Source organism: Monodon monoceros, unplaced genomic scaffold, assembly GCF_005190385.1.
Source record: "Monodon monoceros isolate NGI ecotype Baffin Bay Population unplaced genomic scaffold, NGI_Narwhal_1 Super_Scaffold_7, whole genome shotgun sequence".
NCBI lineage: Eukaryota > Metazoa > Chordata > Mammalia > Artiodactyla > Monodontidae > Monodon > Monodon monoceros.
In genome coordinates, this window is record NW_021703784.1 from 3993083 (window position 1) to 4006268 (window position 13186).

At 40.2% G+C, this 13186-nt stretch overlaps 1 protein-coding gene across 7 annotated transcripts in view; it reads left to right on the plus strand.

Annotated features, from left to right (window-relative positions):
- ZBTB44 (zinc finger and BTB domain containing 44) overlaps positions 1–13186 on the plus strand; it is a 71190-nt gene that overhangs the window by 30519 nt on the left and 27485 nt on the right. For 6 of the 7 annotated variants that reach the window (XM_029207802.1, XM_029207807.1, XM_029207801.1 and 3 more), the window contains exon 2: positions 11486–12558. In XM_029207802.1, coding sequence (XP_029063635.1) covers positions 11541–12558 — 1018 coding nt within the window. In that variant the 5' untranslated portion in view covers positions 11486–11540. Of the gene's footprint in view, positions 1–7230; positions 7263–11485; positions 12559–13186 lie in introns of those variants that run through there. The other variant, XM_029207803.1, reaches the window with a different exon arrangement.

Below are 13186 nucleotides of genomic sequence, written 5' to 3' on the forward strand. Positions count from 1 at the left end.
GAAAGAAGATCAACAGGAAGTTAAGATCCCACATGGCATGGCCAAAAAATAAAATAAATAAATCAATAAAGAGAATAGAATAGCTGACAGAAGATCAACAGGAAGTAGACGCTATAAACCAACTAGACCTAGCAGACAACACTGCACCCATTAACAATACAATATACATTCTCAAATGCATTCTCCAGTGTAGCTCATATGCTAGGCCATAAAACAAACCTCAATAGATCTTCAGAGGTTGAAATAATGCAAAGTATGTTCTGAGACCTTATTGGAATGAAATTATAAATCAATAGCAGGACAAATTTTGGAAATCTCATAGATATGTGAAAATAAAACAATGCATTCCTAAAGAACCAGCGGGTCAAAGAAGGAGTCAAACAGGAAATCAGAAAACATTTTGAGATGAATTAAAATGAAGATACAATGTACCAAAATTTATGATATGCAGCTATAGCAATGCTTAGATGGAAATTTATAGTTGTATATACCTATATTAAGGAAGAAGAAAGATCTCAAATTAATAACCATCCTTCCCCTAAAGACACTGGATAAAGAAGAGGAAACTAAAGCTAAAGCAACCAGAAGGAAGCAAGTAATAAAGATTATAAAGGAATACTATGAACAATGAACCATCAGAAATGAAATTAATGCAGTTCCATTCACAGTAGCATCAAAAAGGATAAAATACTTAGGAAATAATTTAACAAAGGAAGTGCAAAACTTGCACTTTGAATACTACCAAACGTTGTTGAAAGAAATTAAAGATGGTCTAAGTAAATGGAAAAACACCCCATGTTCATGGATTGGAAGCCTCAGTGTTGTGAAGACGGCAGTACACCCCAAACTAATCTATAAACTTGAGCACAATCACTGTCAAAATCTCAGCTGAGGGACTTCCCTGGTGGTGCAGTAGATACGACTCTGCACTCCCGAAGCAGAGGGCCCGGTTTCGATCCCTGGTCAGGGAGCTAGATCCCACATGCGTACTGCAACTAAGGAGTTGACAAGCCGCAACTAAGACCCAATGCAACCAAAATAAATTAATTAATTTTTTTTTAAATCTCAGCTGATTTTTTTTTTTGTAGAGGTTGACACCCTGATTCTAAAAGTTACAAGGGGGGCTTCCCTGGTGGTGCAGTGGTTAAGAATCTGCCTGCCAATGCAGGGGACACGGGTTCGAGCCCTGGTCCAGGAAGATCCCGCATGCCGTGGAGCAGCTAAGCCCGTGAGCCACAACTACTGAGCCTGCACGCCTAGAGCCCGCGAGCCACAGCTACTGAATCCCATGTGCCTAGAGCCTGTGCTCCACAGCAAGAGAAGCCCGTGCACCACCACGAAGAGTAGCCCCCGCTCGCTGCAACTAGAGAAAGCCTGCACGCAGCAACGAAGACCCAACGTAGCCATAAATAAATAAAGTTACAAGGAACCCAGAATAGCCAAAACAATATTGAAAAAGGGACAGATTTGTAGGACTCAGACTTCCTGATTTCAAACTTACTATGTAGTAGCAGTAATCAAGAATAAGGATAGACATATAGAACAATGGAATAGAATTGAGAGTCCAGATGTAAACCCATATATCTATGCTTAACTGATTTTCAACAAGGCTGTCAAGACCATTGAATGGGGAAGAGTAGTCTTTTTAACAAATAGTACAGGGACAACTGTGTAGCCACATTCAAAAGAATGAAGTTGGACCTTTACCTCACATCATATATAAAAAATAACTCAAAATGAGCTAAAACTATAAAACTGCTAGAATAAGACAGAGGTAATTCCTCATGACATTGGCGTTGGCAAGGAATTCTTGGATATGACACCAAAAACACAAGCAACAAAAGAAAAGAATAGATGTTAAACTTCATCAAGATTAAAAACTTGTGCTTCAGAGGACACCAAGAAAGTGAAATAACAACTCACAGAATGGGAGAAAATTTTTGTAAACTGTATATCCGATAAGCAGCTTGTATCTAGAATAAAGAACTTTTACAATTCAATAATAAAAAGACAACCCAGTTAAAAAATGGACATAGTAGCTGAATAGACATTTCTCCAAGGATGATTTGCAAATAGCCAATAAGCACATGAAAAGATGTTCAGCATCATTAGTTATCAGGGAAATGCAAATCAAAACCACAGTGAGGGGGCTTCCCTGGTGGCGCAGTGGTTGAGAGTCCACCTGCCAATGCAGGGGACACGGGTTCGTGCCCTGGTCTGGGAAGATCCCACATGCCGCGGAGCGGCTGGGCCCGTGAGCCATGGCCGCTGAGCTTGCGCGTCTGGAGCCTGTGCTCTGCAATGGGAGAGGCCACAAAAGTGAGAGGACCGCGTACCAGAAAAAAAAAAAAATTAACAGTAATTTCTTGACATTTTCAAGTAGTCAATAAAAACAAATTTCCAATTATCTTGTAAGTTTATTCCTTAAGATATGCACAAAGTTTCCCATTCTAGTTCTCCCTTTATCTCTTTCTTCCTTGCTGTTTTTTTCCTTCCAAGTCTTGTCCTGTAGAGTTTATCACAGTCTAAATTTTGCCGTTTGCACTGCAGTGGTATAGCTTAATATATTCCTGTTCCTCTGTATTTACTGTGAATTGGTAGTTGGATCTAGAAACTTGGTCAGATTTTTGTTCAGTCTTTTTTGCAGTGTCTTACTGCTCTTTCTGTGAAGTTATAAACCATGATGATTAATGCCTCTTTATTTGGGGGGGCGTGCAAAATTGTGTTCTTCTAATTCTGACATTCTTTCTTCATTTATTAGCTGGAATATTTCTATAAAGAGAAACCTTTCATATTCTATTTGATTACTTAAAAACACTGTTTATATTGGAAAGGCAGAATAAATGCTTTATTCTCCCCCCCTTTTTTAATTAATTAATTAATTAATTTGTTTATTTAGGCTGCACCAGGTCTTAGTTGAGGCATGTATGATCTTCATTGTGGCATGTGAGATCTTTTATTATTATTATTATTGTTTTAAATTTAGTTGCACTGGGTCTTAGTTGCAGCTCATGGGCTCCTTAGTTGTGGCATGCGGGCTCCTTAGTTGTGATATGCGAACTCTTAGTTGCAGCATGCATGTGGCATCTAGTTCCCTGACCAGGGATCGAACCTGGGCCCTCTGCATTGGGAGCATGGAGTCTTAGCCACTGGACCACCAGGGAAGTGCCTCTTTCCTTCTTTTTAAAACCAGTTTTCAAAATAATTTTTTGGTTCATTAGCATCTTTAAAGGTGATGGATTAGGTTTGTTTTTGTTTCTAGTGTCATGTGAACTCATGAATGTATTTCATTGATTCAGTTTACTGTTGCATTTTTTGCCATTGGGAACCTCCTCAAAGTGACTTGCATTTTGGCATACCCCTAGTGATCTTTGATAGCTTCCTTGCATAGCTGATAAGATGCTCCAGGTGGACATTTACTGCCCCCAAAGTGCAATCTGTCTTTTCTCTAAGGGGCCATGATTTCTTTTAGTGGGAAATGGAATTTGAAGGCCAGTCTGGGTGCTAGGGATATTCATGGCTGAAGATTAACTATGTTATGAGTTCATACTGATGCTTTTAATTCAAATTCAAGGCTGTAAATTCAAATTGCAACTTTATCTTCACCTTTTAACCACTGATAATGAATAGATATAGGCACTTCATATAGCCAAACCAAATAGAAATTTCAGGACATATATCTATCCATTCACATATTTCACTGCTTCTGTATTATGCTAAATACTGGACAGGTTCAAAATGTAAATTAGACACCATAAAATGTTTTCACCAAATCCTTTTGCTCTCTGCTTGCTCCAAGCTTCTCACAACTTGCTTTTCTGCCTCTGCTCCCTACACATTCTTTAGATGTCTTAGGCTCTAACAAATTCAACAGGATGAAATTTACCAGTGACCTATGTAAAACCCAGTATTTAGGTCCAGCTCCGACCTCTTCCCTGAACTCCAGACCAGAATAGGCAACTTCATATATACATGTACTCTCGGATATTCCCCTCAGAAGTATTTCAGATTGTATGCTTAAAACCAAAATATTTCTTTTCATTCAAATATAAGCCCTACCAAAACCAGCTCTTCCTCTTTCACTGCCTTGTTTGGTGAAAATACCATCCACTCAACCATCCATGTCAAAACCTAGGGTTACATTCTTGTCTGCTACTACTCCCCCATCCCATCCCCAACACAAAATCATGCCTAGGTGGTTTTACCTCCTAAATATTTGTCAATTTATGTTCTCTATCCTCACTGCCACTGATTTAGTCCGATTTTATCTTATCTTACACTTGTACTGCTCTAACAGCCACCCTCTGTATTGCTACCAGGATAATCTTAAAATGTAGCTGTAAATAACACTGCTCTCCAGTGGTTCTCCAGTGGTTACCTATTGCATAAGGTCCTAGGCCCTTAGCATTGGTATAAACATAAACATAAGTGGCCTCAAACAAGCAGTGTTTCAAGTCTCAATTCCTCTGTAAAATCAGATTATTATCATCTTACCTCACGTGAGATAACATATCTGAAGGTCCTAGTGCTGCATTTGCTACTGTACACAGTCAACTAGTACAGATACTTTATATATAAATTCCACCTGAATATTCCTATTAGAGGCATCTTAAATTCTGTATGTCTCTCTCCCTAACCTTCTTTTCTGTCCTTGATTGGTTTTAATTAGAAATAGGGTGGGAACGAAGTTATCTCAGTTCAGTTTTAGCATAATTAAAACCTTGTTAGTATAATTTGGAAAATTAGTTTCCAGTTTTGAGATGTGGCTGGATATTTAAACATGCAAATTCTTATTAAATATCAAGTTTCACATCCTCGCAAATTAGTTTCAAGGTTAGCAGTCTCATTACTTTCTCTTCAATCATCTGAGGCAGCCACCTCACTTTATATGCTGAAGAGCTACTCCATTTTTTTTTAGTTTTATTTATTTATTTATTGGCTGTGTTGGATCTTCGTTGCTGCACACGGGCTTTCTCTAGTTGCGGTGAGTGGGGTCTACTCTTCGTTGAGGTGCACAGGCTTCTTATTGCGGTGGCTTCTCTTGTTGTGGAGCACGGGCTCTAGGCGTGCAGGCTTCAGTAGTTGTGGCGTGCAGGCTCAGTAGTTGTGGCATGCGGGCTGTAGAGCGCAGGCTCAGTATTTGTGGCACGTGGGCTCTAGAGCACAGGCTCAGTAGTTGTGGCTCGCGGGCTCTAGAGAGCAGGCTCGGTAGTTGTGGCACTCGGGCTTAGTTGCTCCGCGGCATGTGGGATCTTCCTGGACCAGAGCTCGAACCCATGACCCCTGCATTGGCAGGCGGATTCTTAACCACTGTGCCACCAGGGAAGTCCGAGCTACTCCATTTTAATCTCAAATCCTCTGATAATTTTTATCAGTTAATCTTTATATCAAAATATACATATTCAGGATGTGCTCTGTGTCATATAAGAAATAGAGTAGATATTTTGAAATTTTATCTCCATTTCATTTTATTCACACTTTTTCTAGGGTAATAATAGAAGCTAACATTTATTGAATGTTTACTTTGTGCCAGGAATTGTGCTAATTCAGTCCTCGTGACTATCTTGAAAGGGTAATTTCCATTCCTGTTTTACAAATGAGAAAACTGAAGCATAGAGAGATGAAGTAACTAGACTTAAGATTTAATGCCTGAATGGTAAATGGAAGAGTCAGAATTCAAAACTTAGTATTTGTCTAACTTAAACTATTATAGCAACTGGGCTATATACCTTATTTGGTAAATGTTTTTCAACCCAACTGCAAAACAGAATCATAAGATATTTTTCCCTCCCTTTTTTTTTTTTTTTTTTGCGGTACGTGGGCCTCTCATCGTTGTGGCCTCTCCCGCTGCGGAGCAGAGGCTCCGGACGCGCAGGCTTAGCGGCCATGGCTCACGGGCCCAGCCGCTCCGCGGCATGTGGGATCCTCCCAGACCGGGGCACGAACCCGTGTCCCCTGCATCGGCAGGCGGAGTCTCAGCCACTGCGCCACCAGGGAAGCCCTATTTTTCTCTCCTTAAAGTATATGTTGTTTAGCAACGGCCGCTTTCATAAACATGTATATACTGTTTCATAAGTAATTTGGAATAAAAGGGATGGGAAGGAAACTTTCTGAATTACTAGTTCAAATTGCAAACTATTACAAAATACATTTTTATTTTGAGCGCTACATAAATTCTGCATTAGTAATTGGATTGAAAAAATATTTATTTGAGAATTTTAAATGAGTTCCAAATTAAATATATAACTACACACATACATATTCATCTACACGCATATGGAGAGATACGAGGTTTTTTTAAATAGAATTATCTAATTTATAAAAATTTCAGGATATACTTTCTGGCTTCTGTACTATCCATATTACGTATGACTTTTTCAAATAACATAATTTCATCCCAAGTTTTGCCACAATGTATGTTACTGCAGTATTTCTAAATTATATTTGTCTGTGTAATTTATTATAGAGTATGTCATGAGACTAAGTTTTCACAGACCTGTGTTGGGAAATTAATGTAATAAATACATGGCATACAGGGCATTTCCCAGTCTAATCTTCATCTTCCTTCCATTCCATACCTCCATCTGTATTATACTTTGTACCATATGTGTGTAACCATTACATTGAACAAACACAGTTTACGGAAGGTACTCAGAATCCATTTTATTTTTGTCTTCCATCATCCTTATAAATTTATTCTGTGGGGTTAATACTCCCTCCAGCCTCTTGAAGGGCAAGTCTTAATAACTTTTCTGGTTACTTTCAGGGAATAGAAACATTATTTTCGAGAACTAATAAATTTAATTCAGAGTTAAAGGTTTTCTTCTTTGCCCACCTCAGGCCTACTCTAGGTCTGCAGTGGAAAGTGAGGTTGGTTTGCCTTCCTTTTTCTTTCTGTTTTTCCTCTCTGCCCTTCTATTCCTCCTCATTTGCTGACTGTGGTCTCTGGCCCCTCCAGGATTGAATAATAAGGAAAGGTCTTTAATAACAGCAGCAGCAGCGGCTGACGTTTCTGTAGCATTCATTTCGTGCTAAGTACTGTTAAAAGCACTTTATGTGTATCAGGCCAGTTAATGCTCAGAGCTCTCTGAAGTAAGTTCTGTTATCCCTGTTTCACTGCTGAAGAAATTACGGTGAAGTTTGGTGACTTGCCTAAGGTCCCACTGCTACACATGGCGGTACCAGGATGTGCAACCCAGCATTTGGGCACCAGAGTCTCTTCAGCCATTCCGGGCGTTGCTTTTATATACTGTTGAGAGATGGTAAGCATACTTCGTAGTCTTGGCCAGAGTTTAAATCAGACTTGTATCCATCAGATTTTTTTCAAGTGTGACACATTTTCTGTAGACCTGAAACAAAGGGCAAATTTGCCTTAACCCCTTTCCATTACTGGGGAGTAGAAGGGAGTGGGAGAGGGTTTGAAACTCACAACACACTGATCACTCGGCAAAGTCCTTTTCTAATATTTAACTCTTTGAACGTTGAAGGTGGGTGTAACTCAAGGTTGAAACTAAGTTTTCCCCTGCCTCCATGTCCAGGTGGCCTTGCACCTCACTTTGGATGCAGTATCTGTTGTTTGGGGCCTCCACCCAAACCGAGATTGAAATGTTTTCAACACCCTGTTGCACGTGTTCTCCAAATATACTATTTAATTTCTTGCTTTCACACCTGTGTTCATGCAGATGGTCCCTGGATTATGAGTATCACTTGCTTGAAGGCATGTTCCTCCCTGAACCATGTGATCCCGATCAAACTAAGTGCTCCTCATGGCCTGGCTTTTAAAGAAGCCAGTTTACTGGGGTACAGCAAATGAACAAAAAACTTCCAAATAAAGCTTTCCCATTTTTTTCCCTCTTCATCTCGTTCCTGTGAGAGAGAAATCAGCAGATACGTTAAATGGTAGTTTGGTCAGATCAGTCTTAGCTGCCTGGTGTCTCGTTGTGATTGCTTGTCTTTGGGAAAGCGCACAGGCAGGTTTATATTTGAGATGTCGCCTCTGATTGGTCAGGGTAGTTACTTCAGCGGCCTTACCTGGCTGGCTCGGCCCAGAGCTTCATGCCATTTATTGTGTTATCAGACTAAGAAGAACCTCAGATTGGTCATTTTGTCTTCTCATGTTGGGATATTCAGTGAATTTTTTATATTTATTGAGCTGGAAATCTTTAGGGTGTCTTTTTTTAAATCTTTTCCCCTTCACATGTACATTTACTTACAAAGAACATTCGAAAGTGATGTTTATGTAGTGGATTGATGTTTGAACTGACGACCTCTGCATGCCCACATTTAGAGTAACTTATAGTGCCATTAACAACAACTTGCCAGTACAGTGCACACACTGTACGCAAGGCACGTCAGGATGGTGAGCGCTCACTGAGATCGTGTGAGGTCCCATGAGAGCCTGGCACTCCCGTCTGCTTTATCACCCGGCAGAGCTCTACTTTCATTACTCCCTGCCCTCCATGGTGCCTCTCCTGCCCTGCACGTTCAGAATTAAATTTTTCTTTGTTTGCTTTCACATAGCACTAGCTGTGTAGTTTTAATTAGGTACGTGTGTCGTCTTCATAAAGACTAAGTTTTCTGTGGTTTTTTGGCTGCATTGGGTCTTCGTTGCCGCACGTGGGCTTTCTCTAGTTGCGGTGAGTGGGGACTTCTCACTGCTGTGGCTTCTCTTGTTGTGGAGCATGGGCTCTAGGCGCGTGGGCTTCAGCAGTTGTGGCATGTGGGCTCAGTAGTTGGGGCACACGGGCTCAGTAGTTGGGGCTCGCGGGCTCTAGAGCTCAGGCTCAGTAGTTGCGGCGCACGGGCTTAGTTGCTCTGTGGCATGTGGGATCTTCCCGGACCAGGGCTCGAACCCATGTCCCCTGTATTGGCAGGCGGATTCTTAACCACTGCGCCACCAGGGAAGCCCAAGACTGTAAACTTAATGAGGTCAAGGACAATGTTTTATTTTTAATTGTGTTCCTCTCTTTACATAATAAAGTTCCTCACATCTAATCAGTCGATTATTGAATTAAGTTTTCAATAGTATAAACAAAATCAGTCAGTAGTATGATTTGACTGTCAGAATACCGGGTTTAGTCTTACCAATATTTGTACCCAGACAAGGGAGGTAAAAATAGTAAAGTTATGCTCAAGTTATAATCCTGCCATACCTATCATATTGTGTACAACTCTGGGAACCAGTCTTAAAGGAATACAGGAAATGGAGATTGTTGAGAGCATAGCAAGGATGTTCATCAAATTTTAAGGAGAACTTAAAAGGACAAGGGATGTTTAGCTTAAAGAATAGAACCTTAGGAAAGAATGGAATGTGATTGCCATCTTCAGTTTTTGAAAGCTTTTTCAAGGGGAAAGAAGAAGTAGACCTACTCTGCATGACTTTGGGGTTTGAACCAAGAGGAACTGAAACCCTAGGGTTTTGCAGCAGTATGGTGCTTTTTAAAAGAAAAAAATTGTTTAATGTGCAAAAAGAAGAGAATAAACACCCATAGTCTACCAGTGATTCCCTTGAATATGATGAAAGCTGCCATCAATACACACATTCTGTGTGCAATTTCAGAAGGATCATGGCACCCTTAGTGAATCCATGAATCTCTAGTTAAGACCTCATGTTCTCTTGTTCTGTGTGTGTGTGTGTGTACAAATATAAACGTGTGTATATATTTCACAAAGATGATTATCGTCTGTATACTCATCACATTTTTCTCTAAATACATAATAATGACCACTTGAGTTTTCACTGTATTCAGTAATTGTGCATTCGTTTAATACTCAGAACCACACATTTTTCCAGGTCAGTTAAATATTCATGATCTTCAACACCATTTTTAACTGGTGGCTATATTTTTGAGACATTTGAAATCTTCTTTATCTAGAGATGATTTACAAAAAGTGTTTCCCCAAATTTGTTTTGCATTTATTTTAGTACTTTTTTTAAAAAAAAAAAAGAAAAGTTATTTGTCTTAGATAAAATAATTGATGTACATAGCTATGTGGGGTTTTTTTGTTTTTTTTTTTTACATCTTTATTGGAGTATAATTGCTTTACAATGGTGTGTTAGTTTCTGCTTTATAACAAAGTGAATCAGTTATACATATACATATGTTCCCATATCTCTTCCCTCTTGCGTCTCCCTCCCTCCCACCCTCCCTATCCCACCCCTCTAGGTGGTCGCAGAGCACAGAGCTGATCTCCCTGTGCTATGCGGCTGCTTCCCACTAGCTATCTATTTTACATTTGGTAGTGTATATATGTCCATGCCACTCTCTCGCTTTGTCACAGCTTACCCTTCCCCCTCCCCGTATCCTCAAGTCCATTCTCTAGTAGGTCTGTGTCTTTATTCCTGTCTTATCCCTAGGTTCTTCATGACATTTTTTTTTTCTTAAATTCCATATATATGTGTTTAGCTATGTGTTCTTGTATTGGAAAAGCAATCTAACAGTCAAAAGACCCAGATCTTAGCTTTGGTTGTCATTTGTTAGCCATTTAACTTCACTGAGCATTAGTGTTTTCTTATCTTTATCAAGGGGCTAGTACAAGCCTCCGTGACTTTCACATAGAGGATATAAAAAGAGTTTAGGGGGAAAGTACTGTAAAAACTATTATTTAAAAGTATTATTAGATTTGCAAAATTAAAAGTATTTAAGAATGTCAGTTTTTTACATTTTTAGTGAATAAATGTAAAATGTGATACAGGCAAACCAACTTTTTTTTTTTTTTAAGGGAAAATCCAATCAGTTGATTACTAAACATTATTTGTTTTATAAATTTTCTTTCAGGAAGGTGGTTTTATCGTGTTAGTAATCTAAACAGCAGTAGCTGCTTTCACCTACGAGTGCTCACAACGTGCCAATGCTGTGCTCAGCACGTGCGGCGTGTATTGTCTCATTTAGTCCTTGTAACAAACAGCCTTGGAGGAACTGTTGAAGAAAGAATGCAGACCTAGCACGTCATAACACTTAGACTCTTGGTCACTTGTATTTACTCACTTTATATCCTAAAAGAGGCAGGATAAAGCATTGAGGTTAAGAGTGTAGGTTCTGGAGCCAGCCTGACTGGATTTGAACCCTGGGTCTGCCACTTAAAAATTTTCTGACTTCAGCAAGGTAGTTAACCTTTTTCTGTTAAATGGGGATAAAATGTACCTACTGGTAGAGACATCATGACAATCAAATTATCGAATGTGAAGCATTTAGAACTATATCTGGAAAATAGTATTCTATAATTGTCATTATTTGCAAATTATTATTATTTAAAACTATGCAGCTCATTAAGTGTGACATTAGCTCACAGACTCCACTGATAGGACACTTTAGGGGACAGATATAGAGAATGTATTTTAATATATTTCTTACCTTGAACTAACTTTCTCACTACCATCTTTCAGCTTGTTGATTTAGCATGGTGGCCTCATGAAAACGATCTAAATCACCTTTTATTTCAGCTACTAAACCATCAATTAATGCTTATTTTATGTATCTTTTAGGACATTCTGATTCATTTGCATCCTTGAAGAGCATCGGTAGAAGAGGAAGGAAAAGATGGGTGTGAAAACATTTACTCATAGCTCCTCTTCCCACAGCCAGGAAATGCTTGGAAAGCTAAATATGCTTCGAAATGATGGACATTTTTGTGATATCACTATTCGTGTCCAGGACAAAGTCTTCCGGGCACATAAGGTGGTACTAGCAGCTTGCAGTGATTTCTTTCGCACCAAACTTGTAGGCCAAGCAGAAGATGAGAACAAGAATGTGTTGGATTTGCATCATGTCACAGTGACTGGCTTTATACCCCTTTTAGAATATGCTTACACAGCCACTCTGTCAATTAACACAGAAAATATCATTGATGTTCTAGCTGCAGCCAGCTATATGCAAATGTTCAGTGTTGCTAGCACCTGCTCAGAGTTCATGAAATCAAGCATTTTATGGAATACACCCAACAGCCAACCAGAAAAGGGTCTAGATGCTGGACAAGAAAATAACTCTAACTGCAATTTTACATCTCGAGACGGAAGCATTTCTCCAGTGTCTTCAGAGTGCAGTGTGGTAGAAAGAACCATTCCTGTTTGCCGAGAGTCGAGGAGAAAGCGCAAAAGCTACATTGTTATGTCTCCTGAAAGTCCTGTGAAGTGTAGCACACAAACAAGTTCTCCACAGGTATTGAATTCTTCAGCTTCCTACTCAGAAAATAGAAATCAACCAGTTGACTCTTCTCTAGCTTTTCCCTGGACTTTTCCTTTTGGAATTGATCGAAGGATTCAGCCTGATAAGCTTAAGCAAGCAGAAAATACCCGGACTTTAGAATTACCTGGCCCATCTGAGACAGGTAGAAGAATGGCTGATTATGTGACTTGTGAGAGCACAAAAACTACCTTACCTCTGGGTACCGAGGAAGATGTCCGGGTCAAAGTAGAAAGGTTAAGTGATGAGGAGGTCCATGAGGAAGTATCCCAGCCTGTCAGTGCATCCCAGAGTTCACTGAGTGACCAGCAGACAGTGCCAGGAAGTGAACAAGTCCAGGAGGACCTTCTGATTAGTCCACAGTCTTCCTCTATAGGTATAGTGTCTTCTATGTTTTCCATAATGCTATGAAGTCAAGTCTAGCTTTTCTTTTTTTAAAAGATTTAATTTTTCTTTTTTTTGCCTGCGTTGGGTCTTTCTTTTATTTTTAATAAATTTATTTATTTTTGGCTGCATTGGGTCTTCGTTGCTGCAAGCTGGCTTTCTCTAGTTGCGGCGAGAGGGGGCTACTCTTCGTTGTGGTGCGTGGGCTTCTCATTGCAGTGGCTTCTCTTGTTGTGGAGCGTGGGATCTAGGCGCTTGGGCTTCAGTAGTTGTGGCTCACAGGCTCAGTAGTTGTGGCTCACGGGCTCTAGAGCGCAGGCTCTGTAGTTGTGGTGCACAGGCTTAGTTGCTCCGTGGCATGTTGGATCTTCCAGGACCAGGGCTTGAGCCCGTGTCCCCTGCATTGGTAGGCGGATTCTTAACCAATGCGCCACCAGGGAAGTCCCTGCGTTGCGTTTTTGTTGCTGCACACGGGCTTTCTCTAGTTGCAGCAAGCGGGGGCTACTCTTCGTTGCGGTGCATGGGCTTCTCATTGCAGTGGCTTCTCTTGTTGCAGAGCACGGATTCTAGGCATGCGGACTTCAGTAGCTGTGGCTTGTGGGCTCTGGAGCGCAGGCTCA